This window comes from Podarcis tiliguerta, assembly GCF_965153285.1.
Source record: "Podarcis tiliguerta genome assembly, chromosome: 1".
NCBI classification, from domain to species: Eukaryota; Metazoa; Chordata; class Lepidosauria; order Squamata; family Lacertidae; genus Podarcis; species Podarcis tiliguerta.
The window spans coordinates 129170964-129189955 of record NC_139534.1 but is presented as its reverse complement, the minus strand read 5'-3'; the positions used below and the strand labels follow the sequence as shown (position 1 = coordinate 129189955).

The 18992-nt window shown below is 48.6% G+C and overlaps 1 protein-coding gene across 4 annotated transcripts in view; it reads left to right on the top strand.

Annotated features, from left to right (window-relative positions):
- The window catches only part of ARMH4 (armadillo like helical domain containing 4), a 60597-nt gene that overhangs the window by 12021 nt on the left and 29584 nt on the right, over nucleotides 1–18992 (top strand). For 2 of the 4 annotated variants that reach the window (XM_083436015.1, XM_083436013.1), the window contains exons 2-4: nucleotides 320–1640; nucleotides 13370–13594; nucleotides 18093–18317. In XM_083436015.1, the coding sequence (XP_083292141.1) occupies nucleotides 320–1640; nucleotides 13370–13594; nucleotides 18093–18317 (1771 nt within the window). Of the gene's footprint in view, nucleotides 1–319; nucleotides 1641–13369; nucleotides 13595–18092; nucleotides 18326–18992 lie in introns of all 4 variants that reach the window. The other 2 variants (XM_083436014.1, XM_083436016.1) reach the window with 2 other exon arrangements.

Below are 18992 nucleotides of genomic sequence, written 5' to 3'. Positions count from 1 at the left end.
CCAACCTAGGAGTTTGAAAGCACATCAAAGTGCAAGTAGATAAATAGGTACCGCTCCGACGGGAAGATAAACAGCGTTTCCGTGCGCTGCTCTGGTTCGCCAGAAGCGGCTTAGTCATGCTGGCCACATGACCCGGAAGCTGTATGCTGGCTCCCTCGGCCAATAAAGCGTGATGAGCGCAGCAACCCCAGAGTTGGCCACGACTGGACCTAATGGTCAGGGGTCCCTTTACTTGTACCTACTATATGTATAATACCTAAAAAAATTTATTTCAAGAGCTTAACTGAACTGAGAGCTCTCTTTTGCTTCTTGCTTCCAGGTCTTGCTCCCCGGCACCGTTTGCTCTCCTCGTTCCCCCGCACAGCGCTCCGCCGGAATGGGCCCCCATCCGATGGGTTTCCCCGTCTGCCTCTCCCTCTGCCTCATCCTGCTCAGCTCCTGCAGCCCGCAATGCCTCGCTTTCTGGGAGGCGGAGGGGCGGCCCGCGAGACAACTACGCCAGGCCTTTCCGGAAGACCCCGGAAACGTGAGCGTCCCGGGTCCAGAAAGCCCCTTCAGCTCACCTGCGCAAGCAGCCGGCAGTGCAGCTTCCGGAAGCTTCTACGAAGGCGCCACAGCCGAGCCGGCCGGGGAGCCGTTAAACACCGCCACCACCATCAAAGCCACGCTGCCAACCAGCCTGGATGCTCAAAGTCCTTCAGGGCGCCAGGGTTTGAATGTTGACGCCACTGTCTCAACCCCAGAGGTGGGTGGCAGCGAGCAGCAGTTGGACCCCACTGTGCCCAGTAAAGAACTGGGGAGCAACAGGCAAAGTGAAGTCCTGCTTGCCCCGGTTGTGACGGCTCCAGACCCAAACGTGAGGGGTGATGGGTTCAGCACCACCGCAGGAGAGCTGGTGGAGGGTGGCGGCGCAGGAGACGGGCTTGGTTCAACGGCGGACGTTTTCGCGCCAGGCGTCTTGGAAGGAGGCAGAAGCGCCACATGGCGACCGGCCACGGAAGAAGCGCCCATTTCCCAAACGATAGCCAGCGGCCGCTCCGTGACTCCTTCCCCTCTAGTGGGTCAATACATTGATTCTGAACAAGGGCTGGACAGAGACGACCCCTCGGTTTTGAGTGGCACAGAGGGTCCTGTCCTGGCTCCAACTGACGCTGCCTCGGGTTTGCGAAAGGGGATCTCCACGGATCGGGAGGTCTTGGAAGGCGTTCTTGGTGCCGCGGCAACTGTCACGCCGCAAAGCGACGACTGGGATGATACAAAATTCGGGCCCGCCAGTCGGGTGGGTGCTCTGGGACCCGTGGTGGAGCTTTATCCCGCCGTGGGGGGAGAGGAAGAGGACGACGATGTGAAGAAGGCTCTGTCGCCGAAATTATTGGCAGCCGCGGCGAAAGGAAGTGAAAATGTTCAGACCGGGTTGGGCCTCGCGTCCGCGCCAAGCGGGGAGCCCACCTCGCCCTCTGCCAGCATGGATCCTGCCCATATCACTGACCCATCAGTGAAAGCTGCAGCCCCCTCTGGGAGCGCAGTGGAAAATGGAGACCTCGTTGCCACTTCCCGTTCCAGATCCGCCGCAGAGACCACCGCTACGACGGACGCGACCAAATCAGATGTCTTCCAAACCTCGAGAGATTCATCAAGAGGTAAATAAATTCCTCCTTTTGCTTTCAGTTTATTTGGTATGCGTCCCTATGACCCGGAAACTGTACGCCGGCTCCCTCGGCCAATAAAGTGAGATGAGCGCCACAACCCCAGAGTCGGCCACGACTGGACCTAATGGTCAGGGGTCCCTTTATCTTTACCCAATGTATGCAACACATTCAAAATCTTCCCAGCGTGCCGTGGCGAAGATTCTCTTTCTAAAATATATCGACACCTCCTTGACTGGGAAGGAGAGCCAGTGTGGTGTCGTGGTTAAGAGCGGTAGTCTAGTAATCTGGGGAACCGGGTTCGCGTCTCCGCTCCTCCACATTCAGCTGCTGGGTGACCTTGGGCCAGTCACACTTCTTTGAAGTCTCTCAGCCCCACTTACCTCACAGAGTGTTTGTTGTGGGGGAGGAAGGGAAAGGAGAATGTTAGCTGCTTTGAGACTCCTTAAAGGGAGTGAAAGGCGGGATATCAAATCCAAACTCTTCTTCTTCTTCAAGCTGCTCAACAGGGCATACACAATCCTGCCCCCTCCCCATTTTATCCTTACACCAGTCCATTGGGATGGGTTATGCTGAGCGGCGATAACTGGCCTGAGGTTGCCCAGTGACTTTCATGGCCAAGGGGGTGGGATTTGAATCCTGGCCTTCCAGGTCCTCATCTAGCACTCTAACCATTACACCACACTCCTCCTCCTTGGCAGTTCCTTTTTTCAAGAATGGCTTGGAATAAAGAGCCATTGGCGCGAGAGGACTTGGCCTACGTTGCCATCAGGCAATGAGATCACCTCCTTGGGTGGCACTGTGGTCTAAATCACTGAGCCTCTTGGGCTTGCTGATCAAAAGGTCAGCAGTTCGAATCCCTGCGACGGGATGAGCTCCCGTTGCTCTGCCCCAGCTCCTGCCAACCTAGCAGTTCGAAAGCACGCCAGTGCAAGTAGATAAATAGGTACCACTCCGGCGGGAAGGTAAACGGTGTTTCCGTGTACCCTGGTTTCTGTCACGGTGTCCCGTTGCACCAGAAGCGGTTTAGTCCTGCTAACCACATGACCCGGAAAGCTGTCTGCGGACAAACGCTGGCTCCCTTGGCCTGAAAGCGAGATGAGCGCTGCAACCCCATAGTCGCCTTTGACTGGACTTAACCATCCAGGGGTCCTTTACCTTTTTTTTACCTGCACTTTGGAACTCCCTGCCTGTTGATACCAAGGAGGTGTCTTCAGTGTGCCCTTTCCGATGCCTGTTAACAATGTTTTTGTTTAGGAAGCCTGCCTAGATTTTGCGATAGCTGACACGTCTTTTAATCTGTTTTTAGTCTATTGTAGTTTTTTAAAAATATAAAATTCTGGTTGATTTTATTGTTCTATCTGTTTTGTAAGCCGCTTTGAGGGTTTGTTTGATTTTTTTACACTCAAGTGGCATATAAATTTTATGAAATGAAAAAATAAACCTTCCTTACTCTGTGTCCCTTATCTGCCCAAAATGATCAGAAGAGATTTTATCTTCTTTGAGCCTCTTCCTTGATTCCATTCCCTGTTTGCTGGCTGAGGTCTGGCACCAGAGCCAAGATGTTTGCTTTGGTGTCCCAGATATCCTGTGTATCTGGGCTCTTTAGTATTTGACCTGTATTATAACACTGTTGCTGGCAGTATTCACTCATTCATTGGCCCAGATTGCTCAATAGAGGGTGTGTTCACATTACTGCCTTCAAGGGGTGTCAGGGAACTGCCATCGGCAGCACAAGAGGTGCCAAGGCTCTCTGAAGTAGAGAGAGACGTAACACCTGAAGAGGGAACCAGTAGGGGGCGAACAGGAATGTCAAGGGAGGGAGAGTCGGAGGAATGGCTCAGAGACGTTTCTAGCGAAAATAGTGGGGATGTTTCAGGTCCTCCTATAGGGACACCCGTTCCTCGCCGGAAACTGTCACGCAGAGAGTCCAGAAGACGTGTTTCCGTTAAGGAGCTTTTATGTTGGAAACGTTTCCGAAAGCAACCACTTTCGGATTCTGCTAGCGACTGACGCAGCCATGCTGGAGGGGCTCCGTCACAGGCAGAGGTTTGAGAAACTGTTCAAACTCTGAGGGATTGGCAGTTTACACACAAGCAGCTCTTCATCCCATCACAGCAATCCGAAAGTCACAGACAGTCCCCATGACAATGAGGGTGGCAAGGCACACCGAGCGGATAGCGTTTAATGTGGCCACCTTGGGAGGAGCTCCCATAATTTTGGGGATGAGCTGGCTGGCACTACACGATCCTCTAGTGGGCTGGCACCAGAGGGTGGTCTCCTTTGGGTCAGCGCATTGCCTAGAACACTGCAAGCAGGGAAAGGATCCAGGGGGAGCCAAGCTCACCCTAGCTGGGATGGAGGTAATGAAGCAAGGGGAGGTGCCTCCGCAATATGCAGATCTGAGCAACGTATTTAGCGAAAGGGAAGCGGACAAACTGCCGCCGCATAGACCCTTTGACTGTCAAATCAACCTACTCCCTGGGGCTCAACTCCCAGTGGGCAAGCTGTACGCCATGTCAGACAGGGAGATGCAGGAGCTGAGGGAGTTCATTGACAAAAACCTGAAGAGGGGTTTCATCAGAGAGTCCCGAGCGGTGGGGGGCAGCCCAGTGTTTTTTGTGGACAAAAAAAAACACAGATAAGCCGAGGCTTGTAGTAGACTTCAGATCCCTAAATGCCGTGTCGGAACCCCTGGCTTTTCCTATGCCCCGAATTGATGACATTCTGACCAGGGTAAGGAAGGGGAAGATTTTTACAAAACTGGACCTGCGGGGGGCGTACAATCTGATACGGATAAGGAAGGGGGATGAATGGAAGACCACCATGTTCACCCCTTTGGGAGCATTTGAATACCTCGTAATGCCCTTCGGTCTCCAAGCCGGCTCCGCATGTTTTCAAAGTTTTATCAACCACGTCTTGGGACCTTTGCTCTACAAGAATTGTGTGGCCTTTTTGGATGACGTGTTGGTGTATTCGGAAGATGAAGAGCAGCATGTGAGAGACGTGAGAGAAGTGTTGGGCCGGCTGCAAGCCAATCAGCTGTGGGTGAAACTGGAGAAGTGCCAGTTTCATGCCAAGGAGGTGGAATTCCTGGGGTACCGCTTGTCAGACAAAGGATTGGCCATGGATCCAGGCAAGGTCCAGGCGGTGCTGGAATGGAAGACACCGAAGACCAAGAAGGATGTGCAAAGGTTCCTGGGGTTTGGGAACTTTTATCGGAAGTTCATCAAGAATTTTGCACACTTGACAGCGCCCATCACCGACTGCCTCAGTAGCAAGAAGAAATTTGTTTGGACGGCGGAGGCGGAGAGAGCTTTTGAAGAACTGAAAAGGGCTTTCGCTTCGGAAGAACAACTTCTGCATGTGGACCTACAGAAGCCCATGAGAGTGGAGACAGACGCGTCAGACAGAGCGGTGGGGGCGGTGCTTCTTCAGCCAGGAAGAAATACGTCGGAGTGGAGACCGTGTGCCTTTTTCTCGAGGAATCTGAATAAGTCCGAGCGGAACTACACGGTGTATGACAGGGAACTACTCGCCATTCACGAAGCGTTCCGGAGGTGGAGACATTTATTGATTGGGGCACAACACAAGGTGCAAGTGTGCACCGACCACAAGAATTTGGAGTATTGGAGGACAGCTCGAGTACTCAACCAACGACAAGTGAGATGGGCACAGGAATTTTCCAAATTCCACTTCGAGATTTGTTATGTACCAGGCCCAGAGAACGTCAGGGCGGACGCTCTCTCACGCAAACCAGAGTACTTGGAGGGGGAGGGGGCAATCGAAGGAAGACATGTCATTCCCGAGGACCGCTGGGTGTGTGGGGCGGCGCTGGTGGGGAGACGAGAACTGGTAGAAGAAACGGAAAATGACGAATATGCCCAAAATAAGCTCAGAGGTCTCAGGGGAGAGGGTGAGAGCCCGGAGGGTTTTGAAGAAAGAAATGGGGCATTGTATTACAAAGGGGCACTGTATATACCAGAAGGTGAATTGAGAGGGAGGGTACTCAAGCAGTTGCATGATAGTCCCACGGCGGGACATTTTGGACAACACAAGACCATGTGGATGGTCACCAGGGAATTTTGGTGGCCCAAGGTGAGGGAAGATGTAAAGGAGTATGTAAGAGGGTGTGACCAATGCCAGAGGGCCAAGGGGGAAAGAAGGGCGCCGGCAGGGTTATTAGAACCACTACCCACGCCGGAACGGCCTTGGGAGGCGGTATCAATAGATTTTATGACGGATCTGCCCAAATCCAAAGGGAAAACGGCCATCATGGTAGTAGTGGACCTGTTGACTAAGATGTGCCACTTTGTAGCATGTTCACATGCAGTCACAGCGGAAGAAACAGCGAAGTTGTTTGTAGAACACATCTTCCGGCTGCATGGCGCCCCCTTGAGGGTTATCTCAGACCGCGGGAAACAATTTACTTCCAGGTTCTGGAGGAAGCTCATGAGCTTGCTGCACGTGGAAGTCAATTTCTCGACGGCCCGGCACCCTGAAACCAACGGGCAGGCGGAAAGAGCAAATAGCATCCTCCAACAATATCTGAGGTGTTATGTCAATGACAGAGAGAATGATTGGGTCGAAAAGCTGGCGCTGGCAGAATTTGCCTACAACAATGCGGAGCATGTGTCCACAGGGATGAGCCCCTTTTTGGCCAATTACGGGTGTCACCCCAGGGCATTCCCGGGGGAGGCAGGCGAGAGATGGAGCGTCCCAGCGGCCGAACATTTTGTAGAAGAGATGGAAGCGATCCATCGTCAGCTTCAGCTCAACTTAGAAAGGGCCAAGGCACAATATAAGAAGCAGGCAGACAAGAACAGGAGGGAAGGTGAAACAGTAAGGGTGGGGGATCAGGTGTGGTTGTCCACCCAAGGGTTGCCGTTCAAAGGGGGTTGTAAGAAATTAAGACCCAAGAGATTGGGACCCTTTGAGGTCATTCAGCAGGTCAACCCAGTGGCTTTCAAACTCCGGTTACCCAACCACATGAAATTGCACCCAGTGTTCCACAGGTCGTTACTGTCACCGTACAAGGGGGGAGGTGAAGGGGAGTACAACAGGGGACCAGTCTTGGAAGAGAGGGAGAGCAGTAACCATGTAGCGGAAATCCTCGATTCCAGGTGGAAGGGCAATCAGGTGGAGTATTTAGTGGCGTGGGAAGGGGAACCGGAGTCGGAAAACACTTGGGTGACAGCAGAGGAGGTCAATGACGAGGTTTTAACAGAAACGTTCCACCAAAGATTCCCGAGGAAACCACAGCCGGCAGCAAGGTTTAGGAGGGAGTATTTCGGCACCACAGACGAGGAAGAGGAACTGGAAGGATTCGCGGAGTCGGAGTTGGAAGAAGGAACGGACTCAGACGACGAGGAGTACCGAGAGACTAGGAATCGCAACAAGTGGAGAAAGGTGTTCGAAACTTCAGACGATGAGGAAGGTTCTTTCCGGGGTTTTGCCTCCTCCCAACCCGAAGGGGAGGAGACGGGAGGGGGTGAAGGGGGCCCTGGAGGGGAGGTGGATGTCAGGGAACTGCCATCGGCAGCACAAGAGGTGCCAAGGCTCTCTGAAGTAGAGAGAGACGTAACACCTGAAGAGGGAACCAGTAGGGGGCGAACAGGAATGTCAAGGGAGGGAGAGTCGGAGGAATGGCTCAGAGACGTTTCTAGCGAAAATAGTGGGGATGTTTCAGGTCCTCCTATAGGGACACCCGTTCCTCGCCGGAAACTGTCACGCAGAGAGTCCAGAAGACGTGTTTCCGTTAAGGAGCTTTTATGTTGGAAACGTTTCCGAAAGCAACCACTTTCGGATTCTGCTAGCGACTGACGCAGCCATGCTGGAGGGGCTCCGTCACAGGCAGAGGTTTGAGAAACTGTTCAAACTCTGAGGGATTGGCAGTTTACACACAAGCAGCTCTTCATCCCATCACAAGGGGTAAGTTGCTGGGCTGGTTTTTTTTGGTGTGTTTCACATCTCCTTTCTGCTCACATCAGCACAGCTTCATTAGTGTCAGATTCATTTCTTTCTTTCTTTCCTTTTTGTATGGAATCTCCTGGCCCTTCAGGAATTTTATTTACAACATAACACCCCCCCCACCCCCCAATACACAAACCCACCCTCATTAAACGTGAACATAACATGCAGTGAGCATAACATCCAACAATACAAACAACCAAATAAAAGACTTCCTTTATCCTGTATCTGGCCTCCTTATTTACTTCTTATAAGCTGTTTCCTTTATGCATAATCATTAAGTTTTTTATAATTATAGCTTAAATATCCACAAAGTCTCCTGCAGACATTAATCGAAACAAGCCCAGGTATGTATTTTAGGGCACTGTTTTGTGAAGTGTTCTCTGCATTTTCCCCATGCTTTTTGAAACTCTTGTCTAGTGTGATCTCTAATTGCCTCTTTAATCTAGCCAGTTCAATATACTCTAACAGTTTGTCTTGCCATTCCTTTTTTGTTGGCACAGTTTCTTTTTGCCAGTTTTTAGCAATTAGGATCCTTGCTGCTCCTGTGGCATAGAGGAATATTTTCTGATCTTCTCTTGCTATACCTGTGTCTGCTATCCCTAGTGGATTCATTTCTGTGTGTTCCTGAGAGTGTTGACAGGGCAGGGATGCCGTTTATCCTACTGAAAGGTGTTCACACCTTGGCTTGAGATGAATTAGGTTTAAGGACTCCAATTGGTGTGAAATTGTTTGGAGAAACAACACCTCAACCAACTGAGATGTATGCATTTTGGATAATGTCATGTTGACACAGACTAATGTTAGTGGTGAAATCTGAGGGCTCCCTAGGACAAAAAACAAGGACACCAGCCAGGAATAGCAGAGCAAAAGAGCAGCCAGTAGGCTTGGTCTTGATTGAAGACTGTCACGACAGGACTCCCACCTGCCACAAGGTGGAACAAGATGGAAGCCCCGAACAAAAGAGAACCCAAACTTTTATTAGCTGCTAATCCCCATGTTACACCCCCCCCAAACTACATCACTCATACATCATGGTTACATCATGAAAGGGGTGGTCTGGTGGCAGTAATCTGAGCATCCTGGTTCCCCTTGCCCTCCACCAAACACCCATCAAGTGTAACAAAAAAGATATTTACATTTCCCTATTTCCCATCCAAGTGAATCACACCCTTTTGTCTTCATCTGGGTTTGTTATTTCTGGAATGGCCAGCTGTCTGGCACTCAGGTATCAGGATGCCAGGAATTATCACTCAGGCAGAGGGGCTGCTGAGTAGCTGAGCTCACTTGTCTACAGTCATACCTCATGTTACGTTTGCTTCAGGTTGAGCATTTTCAGGTTACGTCGAGCCGGAAGTACCGGAAAGGGTTACTTCCGGGTTTCGTCACTCGCGCATGCGCAGACGTGCACAATGATGTCACACGCATGTGCAGAAGCGGCGACCCGCGCACCCGCAGATGTGGGTTGCGTTCCTTTCAGGTTGCAAACAGGCCTCTGAAACGGATCCTGTTTGCAACCAGAGGTACCACTGTATATGAATTTCTGAAGTTTTCCCAGTGAGCCAGTGTTGTTGTTTAGTCGTTCAGTCGTGTCCGACTCTTCGTGACCCCATGGACCAGAGCACGCCAGGCACTCCTGTCTTCCACTGCCACCTGCAGTTTGGTCAGATTCATGTTTGTAGCTTCGAGAACACTGTCTAACCATCTCGTCCTCTGTCGTCCCCTTCTCCTTGTGCCCTCCATCTTTCCCAACATCAGGGTCTTTTCCAGGGAGTCTTCTCTTCTCATGAGGTGGCCAAAGTATTGGAGCCTCAGCTTCACGATCTGTCCTTCCAGTGAGCACTCAGGGCTGATTTCCTTAAGAATGGATGCATTTGATCTTCTTGCAGTCCATGGGACTCTCAAGAGTTTCCTCCAGCACCATAATTCAAAAGTGTCAATTCTTCGGCGATCAGCCTTCTTTATGGTCCAGCTCTCACTTCCATACATCACTACTGGGAAAACCATAGCTTTTACTATACGGACCTTTGTTGGCAAGGTGATGTCTCTACTTTTTAAAATGCTGTCTAGGTTTGTCATTGCTTTCCTCCCAAGAAGCAGGCGTCTCTTAATTTTGTGGCTGCTGTCACCATCTGCAGTGATCATGGAGCCCAAGAAAGTAAAATCTCTCACTGCCTCCATTTCCTCCCCTTCTATTTGCCAGGAGGTGATGGGACCAGTGGCCATGATCTTCGTTTTTTTGATGTTGAGCTTCAGACCATATTTTGCCAGTACATAGATACATTTATCAGTGAATCGTTATATTTGGTATTGTGCAGCAAAGGCCCTTTGAATAGATAGGAAGAAACTGCGATGAAGTGTTTTGTGGGGGCAAATCACAAAAGTCACAAAAGTGATTGTGCTGGTTTTGGTAGTGGGCTGCATGTGCATGATATCTGCTGGAGGGGCAACCCCCCCCAACCTATACATAAATTCCTGCAGCGCTAAAAACCCAGCCATGTAAATGCAGTGAGTACTCAGCGAACGGTTGTGGTTAGACTAAGACCTGGGAGACGAGAGTTCAAATTCCCGCCCCGGCCATGAAGCTCACTGGGTGACCTAAGAGCCAGTCACTCACTCTTAGCCTAACCTACCTCACAGGGTTGTTGTGAAAATAAAAATGGGTGGGGGGGGGGAGAAAATGATGCACGGCACCCTGAGCTACTTGGAGGAAAAGTGGAATATAAATGAAAAACTAAACAAACAAATAAATCTTAGCTTACTTATACTGCAAGCCGAACCATGCCTGCTCAGAAGCCACTCCTGCTGAATTTGATGAGAGTAGGATAAGTGGTGTTTGATGTTTGAAGCTTAACATAAAAAAAAAACCGAAGATCATGGCCACTGGGCCCATCACCTCCTGGGAAATAGAAGGGGAAGAAATGGAGGCAGTGAGAGATTTTACTTTCTTGGGCTCCATGATCACTGCAGATGGTGACAGCAGCCACGAAATTAAAAGATGCCTCATCTTGGGAGAAAAGCACTGACAAACCTAGACAGCATCTTAAGAAGCAGAGACATCACCTTGCCGACAAAGGTCCGTATAGTAAAAGCTATGGTTTTCCCAGGAGTGATGTGTGGAAGTGAGAGCTGGACCATGAAGAAGGCTGATCGCCGAAGAACTGATGCTTTTGAACTGTGGTGCTGGAGGAGACTCTTGAGAGTCCCATGGACTGCAAGAAGATCAAACCAATCCACTCTGAAGGAAATCAGTCCTGAGTTCTCACTGGAAGGACAGATCCTGAAGCTGAGGCTCCAAGACTTTGGCCACCTCATGAGAAGAGAAGACTCCCTGGAGAAGACCCTGATGTTGGGAAAGATGGAGGGCACAAGGAGAAGGGGACAACAGAGGACGAGATGGTGGGACAGTGTTCTGGAAGCTACCAGCATGAGTTTGACCAAACTGCGGGAGGCAGTGGAAGACAGGAGTGTCTGGCGTGCTCTGGTCCAGGGGGTCACAAAGAGGCGGACACGACTAAACAACAAAGGATAAGTGGTGTTAGGTTTGCATTCTACAGCTCCCAGGATTCCTGATGCCCTTGCAGGAAAGAGAGACTGGTAAATAGGATTGCCAGGGCATATATTTTGCTTCCCCTAAAGTTTCATTCCCCTGATTCCCAAAGAAGAGGCAGGGGAGCTTTCAAAATTCTGGCAAGTTTGCATTTTTAGCTGGCTGCCACAGTCAGATGCTGGTCTGGCAGCAGCAGCAGGAGGAGATTTTTTTGACCTTCAGGCTCTGCATTCTGGAGCCACTGCTGCCGCTGTGGAATTTTTCCTGCAGGCAGCACAGAACTTCTGCAGCCTCGATCCAGTGTTTTTTGGCTGTTTCTTTGCCACTGCAGTGAGCTAGTTTGGGCAGGCCCAGGCTCTGGCGGCGGCTGGCTGCTTTGACAGAAATGTCCCCAAATGAAAAATGGAAAAAACCCCAGAGAAAGTGTCATTGCAGGAGGGGAGCCTTGGTCACGCTAGGCTGTGACGCAGCTGGAGAGATGGCAATCGCTGCCATCTGTCTAGCTCTCGCTTTCCGGAGGGGAGGCCGGGTGATCAATGGAGACCGTGTGGGTGTGAGGATATTGGAACATATCCGGCTCGGCTCCTGCAATGAACGACTGTTTCTGCGGCAGGAGGACTAGGTCAGCAAACGCTTGCTGCAAGAAGAAAAAAGGGAGAAATTCCTGCCAACTTCTTGCACACGTTGTCTTCTGTACAATGTGCATAGGGGATAAAATTGAACCCGGAAGAACCCCACATTGAAGGCTCTCCATGCAGCTGAAGAGCACTCCCCAAGCTGCTTCTTCTTTGGCAATCACCCGTAGCTGACTCAGATTGTCTTCCATAAACACAGTTTTAGCAGTGAGTCCGTAAGTGACTGTGGAGGCCAATTCTGGATCCACACGTCCTTCCACAGTGGAGACATAGGTTTCCGGGCAGGAGTTGATCACCGTGAGGGTTTGCCAAGCGTGCCTTCCTCTTAGCACATTTCTCCCTTTCGTCCTGAGTTCGAGTGTCTTCAAAGCCCAGGACACCTTTGGTCAAGGCTGTTCTCCAACTGGAGCACTCGCAGGCCAGTGTTTCCCAGTTGTCAGTGTTTATACTACATTTTTAAAGATTTGCCTTGAGAGAGTGTTTAAGCCAGTGTGAGAGAGCCAGTGTGGTGTAGTGGTTAAGAGCAGTAGACTCGTAATCTGGTGAACCGGGTTCGCTTCCCCACTCCTCCACATGCAGCTGCCGGGTGACCTTGGGCTGCTCACACTTCTCTGAAGTCTCTCAGCCCCACTCACCTCACAGAGTGTTTGTTGTGGGGGAGGAAGGGAAAGGAGATTGTTAGCCACTTTGAGACTCCTTTGGGTAGTGATAAAACGGGATATCAAATCCAAACTCTTCTTCTCCTTCTTCTTTTGTTGATAACCGGCACGACATATTCCATTTTTAAGTTCGGAATAGAGTAGTTGTGCCCCAAGTATCACCTTTTGGAAATGTCTATCCAGGTAGGACTGGAAACCACAGCAAAAAAAACCCTAGTTTGGATGGCCGCTCCAGAAGGATACTGTGGTTGATGATATCGAAAGCTGCTGAGAGGTTGAGGAGAATTAACAGGGACACATCATACAGTTTCTGTGCCAAAACCGGGCCTAAACCCCGACTGCAATGGACCTAGGAAATCAGTTTCTTCCAAATACATTTTAAAAAGAATAAAAAATGAATGAATGAATGAATGAATGAATGAATAAATAAGGGTGCTCTCAATGCATTCGGCTTTCCCTAAATGGGTCGGTCCAGTAACAGATATTTAATAATAATAATAATAATAATAATAATTTATTATTATTTGTACCCCGCCCATCTGGCTGGGTTTCCCCAGCCACTCTGGGTGTCTTCCAACAAAGATTAAAAATACATTAAAATGTCACACATTAAAAACTTCCCTGAACAGGGCTGCCTTCAGATGTCTTCTGAATGTCAGGTAGTTGTTTATCGCTTTGACATCTGATGGGAGGGCGTTCCACAGGGCGGGTGCCACTACTGAGAAGGCCCTCTGCCTGGTTCACTGTAACTTGGACTCTCGCAGTGAGGGAACCGCCAGAAGGCACTCGGAGCTGGACCTCAGTGTCCAGGCTGAACGATGGGGGTGGAGACGCTCCTTCAGATATACTGTAAATATATATACAGATATATTTTATCTTCTTCTGTGTTTCCCACCCCACACCCACTAGGCGTTACTCCTGGGGCAGCAACTTCCTTCCACGAGGCGGGTGCCGTGCTTCTTCCAGCTGCGACACAAAGCGACTTTAGCACCCAGCAAGCCGCAGGGCCAGAGAAGGTGATGGAGGGAGAAACACCAACAGCTTTCAGAATCTCCCAGCTGCCAGAAGACTCTGTGGCTGCTGCTTCCCTCCTTCCCACCAGTTTGCCTGTTCTTAAAACACCGGATGCAAAAGGTTGGTAGGCTCTTCTTTCTTTCTTCTTGGCCGTGACTCCATAATAATAATATTACTTTTATTATTTATACCCAGCCCATCTTGCTGGGTTGCCCCAACCACTCTGGGCAGCTTCCAATACAGTCATTACAGGCTGCGTTTTTTCGGGTTGCGGACTGCCGAAACCCAGAAGTACTGGAACGGGTTACTTATGGGTTTCGGCGGCTGCGCATGCGCAGAAGTGCTCAATTGCGCTTTGTGCATGCGCCAAATCGCAACCCATGCGTGCACAGACATGCCACTGCGGGTTGTTTAGAGAAGCTTTTAATGTTTAATAGGTTATTTTATTAAACATCTGCCCCCCTCCTCCACTGGTGCTACGCTGATTTCCTTCCCCAGAAGATGTGCTGCTTCTCTCCCTCCCGGGACGCTCTCTGGAATCCCTCTGGAGCCCTCCCTCTCCGCCTGGCTCCGATGGCAGTTCCCTGACACCTCCCATCTGAATTTCCTTGTAATTAAAATGTAGCAGTTTTCTGGTATCATTTTTTTAAAAAAACCACAGTATTCCAATCAAAGTAAAATTTCTTAACTTTCCTTTAGGTTCTAAATCTTTTTACGAAAACGGAACACTTTGGAGAGGGAAAATGAAAAAACCAAGGGGAGCATCTTTCTTACTGCACTGCTAAAATATTAAAGAGGGATGCATTTATAATTAAGCTTGCTGGAAGCAAACTAATTGCATGGGGACGGTAATCTGTTAGCGATGGGCCTTTGGTGTGACTCAGACCAGCTCCTTGGGATCACCACAAAGAAGACTTTGAATAATAATAATAATAATAATAATAATAATAAATTATTATTTATACCCTGCCCGTCCCTGTTTAAAAACCAGGCTCAGGGCGGCTAACAGCAAATATAAAACATGGATTAAAATGCGACTTAAAAAGAGCATAAAACAGAATAAAGTACAACATAAAATGCAGCATCAATATCAAAAAAATTCTAAAATTCAGGGGTCCTTTTTTTTTGGGGGGGGGGGGAGAAGTTGGTCCTACTAGGGCCAGCAAGGAGACCAGGGAAGAATTTAAATATGGGGTCCGAGAAAGGGTTTCTTCATAGAAGAGGAAAGGGAAAAGGGAATAGAGGATCAGGCTAATTCAAATTGAAGGCCAGGTGGAATAGCTCTGTCTTACAGGCTCTGCGGAAGGAGATCAAGTCCTGCAGGGCCCTAGTCTCGTGGGACAGAGCATTCCACCAGGTTGGAGCCATCACTAAAAAGGCCCTGGCCCTGGTGGAGGATAGTCTGGCTTCCTTAGGGCGCCGGGACTTTTAAGCTGTTATTACAGTATTCATTTGAAGGCATTTACACACACAGACCCTGATGCTGGGAAAGATGGAGGGCACAAGGAGAAGGGGACGACAGAGGACGAGATGGTTGGACAGTGTTCTTGAAGCTACCAACATGAGTTTGACCAAACTGCGGGAGGCAGTGGAAGACAGGAGTGCCTGGCCTGCTCTGGTCCAGGGGGCCATGAAGAGTCAGACACGACTAAATGACTAAACAACACACACACACACACACACACACACACACAAAGTGTTTACAAGTGAAAATCCCCACAGGGAGCTGGGTAATAGCCTCTACCACGCTGGAGCATGTGATTCCTGGTGCTTTGACCTCTTTAGAGATAAACTTTTTGGCTCATTCCATGTTCTTCTGGCAGTTAAACATTGTTTTTTCCTGCATATAAAAGCAGATCTGGTGTGTTTTGAAAATTGCGTCCTACCCTCTCAGCATGTTATCTTTTTGCTTGTCGTAGAACAGGCACCCCCAAACTCAGCCCTCCAGATGTTTTTGGGACTACAATTCCCATCATCCCTGACCACTGGCCCTGTTAGCTAGGGATGATGGGAGTTGTAGTCCCAAAATATCTGGGGATGGCTGTCATAGAAGCATGGAATGATAGAGTTGGAAGGGACCCTGACTGCCATCTTGTCCAACCCCCTGCAATGCAGGAATCTCAACTAGATCATCCATGGCAGGTGGACACCGAACCTCTGCTTCAAAACCTTCAAGGTGTGGGAATGTTCTGGGGTGCAGGAGAGGATATATTTGACTAATTATATCCTTAGCCAACTTGTGCTAACAAGTTCCCAAAATATCAGCAGAGTTTATGACATTCCCCTTTTTGTTCGCAACGGTAACGTCTGCACAGGTTCGCTAGAACCTCTATAATAATTACTCTGGTAATTTCCCCTTTTGTTCCCTCTTAAAATACAAGACATGATACAGTCTTTATAAAAGTATAAAAGAGTTTACTCATGTTCTGTTCACAATGTGATCCCAGAAGGCAGACAGCTTAAAAAAGATTACACTTAGAATCTATCTTGTAGCAAGATAGTCCTTATCTCCTCTCTTGGCTGAGAGCCAAGAGAGCATCCTTAGAAGATGGCAGAGAGAGAGAGGTGGCTGCCTGCCCTGTGCTTTTATCATTTACCTGCACAGGTGAGGCCACACCCACCTCTGGTCACATGCGGAGGAAGTCCGTCCCCAGGAAGTTTACCTGTTTGCTAGACAGACATCCCTCCCCATGTTCTAACATGTACACTATAGGAATGTTGTCATTGACTGCTCCTGTGTTTACATCCCACACAAGGAAGGAGACTCCACCTTTTCCTGAGGAAGACTGTTCCCCTGTCGAAGAGCTCATACTGTTAGAAATTTCTTAGAGAGATAGATAGATAATTTATTACGGTCAGAGACCAGCTTATAAAACACACTTGGGGGTACAATCCCAGAAAGAAAACAAACAATAAATGTACAACAATAAATTTAAAATTTATAAATGCAATAAGCATGTTGTTGTTTAGTCGTGTCCGACTCTTCGTGACCCCCTGGACCAGAGCACACCAGGCACTCCTGTCTTCCACTGCCTCCCGCAGTTGGGTCAAACTCATGCTGGAAAAGCCCCCAAGAGCATCACACACGCTCCACGCGGCTCTTTAAAGGGAGCGCTGAGCAGAGCCTCCCACCTGCATTCGCTCCATAAGATGCACACACATTTCCCCTTACTTTTTAGGAGGGGAAAAGTGTGTCTTATAGAGCAAAAAATACGGTATGTGTTTATGCCTTTATTTTTGGTGACTCACTGGTCCCAAATTTTTTTGCTCCTTGTTCCAGCCATTTTGGGATGGCAGCCACAGCACTTTTATCAAGATACGCATGCTGGAAGCTCATTCTTTACCCCCCCCCCCTGAAAAAAGCACCACTCAAATCACTAAAGGAAATTAAAAGAAGATAAATGCAGCAAACAAATACTCTGTCTGGCTGCTCCTCAGAAGAGAATGCCAGACTAGGCAGGGCAGCTCAGCCAGAACCAGGATGACTGACTCATGATGATGACAAATCCTTTGGGAGAATACTTTGTTCCTAAACTCTAGTATGCAATAAAGTTGCCTTAGTTAATAGCATCTGTGGGATGTAAGCCACTGAGAGCAGTCAAGTACAACATAAGACATGCCGGGTAATGTTTGGTCCAGCCAGTCGAAAACTTTCTGTTTCCTCCTGGCTGGAGCATCCTTCCTTTGCATGTGTCTAGAGGTGGGCGAGACCTTACCTGTCCAGGTAACAAAAGGACAAGTCACGCAGCACTCTCTCCCTCTTTTTCACTTCCTTCTTCGTTTGACCAGCTTCTTAGTTAGGAATGCTCTGCTAGCTTCTCAGAAGCACTGGGATTATTCCCCCATATGGGGTAGATCCTCATGTACATATTTGTAACTTAAGTCTGCCTTCAGGAATCCAACTGTGAACTGATGTGAGTAAACTTCTTTTATTGACTTTGAATAAGATTGCCGTGTCTTTATTCTTTTAAGAGCGATTAAAGGGAACTTACCAGGAACATACAATTCAATACTGAATTGTATAATAGGGAGAGGCTTACACAAGCCTGCAACCAGCTATCTGCTGTGCATCTATGAAAAGGGAATGTAAACTCTGCTACATAAAGAAACTTGCTGGTGCAAGTTAGGAAGGATATTAATAGACAACATAGCCTCTTCTGCCACCCTGGACATTGCTTGTGATGCTCTTGGGCTAGTTTGTGCTCATTATCCTTTTTTTATTTATTTCCAAAACCAAAAAAAGAAAAATTACAAACATCAAATTCAACATTTATATTCATTTTCTAAAATAAACCTATTACATAACTAACTAAATTGTAATATACCTAATTACTTTAAACTTCTCTTTGCTGTATACAAATGCAACACAGTTAGAAATTTTATACGAAAGCTTTTATATTATAAATAAGATTTCAAATTCCCGTATACCCCCTGTTCCCCTTGTGGAGGGGTAAGCAAGGAAATAATAAAAGAATCAGCTGAACAAGGATTAAATTATAACAACACAACAAGACGGAAGAAGTAAAAATAAAAATGAGGTCACACATGGGTTTGTGCTCATTATCCATGTAGGTGTCGGGTACACACCAATCTCCTGTTTTCTCTTCCTCTTGCACAGGGCCCGTCACTGCCCTTAGCGGAGAGGAGGAGGAGGATGTTTCTGTTGCCAGCTCTCCTGCAACTCTGGGGGACCGGAGAGCGCAGGACGAAGGGATTCCGGGAGCGACCGAAGCCATGACAGTTCCGTCGACCTTGGCGCCTTTGACGAAGAGGACCACTGTCCCAGCCACGCACCGGATCACCACGGCTGCAACCTATGAGCTTGATAGGCTGGAATCAGAAGGTATCTATGTTAAGGCCTCGGATCTCAGCACCAGACCACCTGCTCTACGTGCAGAAGGTCCCCGGTTGAGTCCCCCTTAGCATCTGCAGGTAGGGCTGGGAGAGATCCTCCTGCCTGGCGAGTCAGTGTTTTGCAAGCTTGGTTCCCCAGCTACGGTTGGACTACAACTCCCATGATCCCTGCTAGCTGGGGATGATGGGAGTTGTAGTCCAACCACAGCTGAGGACCTAAGTTTGAGAAACACTAGGTGCACAACACTCACGTCTGGTGGACCACTGGTTTGACTTCGGTATAATAATAATAATAATAATAATAATAATAATAATAATAATAATAATAGATTTATACCCCGCCCATCTGGCTGGGTTTCCCCAGCCACTCTGGGCGGCTTCCAACTGAATATTAAAAACAGTACAGCATCAGACATTAAAAACTTCCCTAAAGAGGGCTGCCTTCAGTTGTCTTTTAAAAGTAAAATAGTTGTTTATTGCCTTGACATCTGCTGGGAGGGCGTTCCACAGGGCAGGCGCCACTACCGAGATAATAATAATTTATTTTTTGTAATATATAATATATAATTTATTTTTTCTACCCTGCCCATCTGGCTGGGTTTCCCCAGCCACTCTGGGCGGCTTCCAAAGAAACCAAAAATACACTCAAATCACACATTAAAAA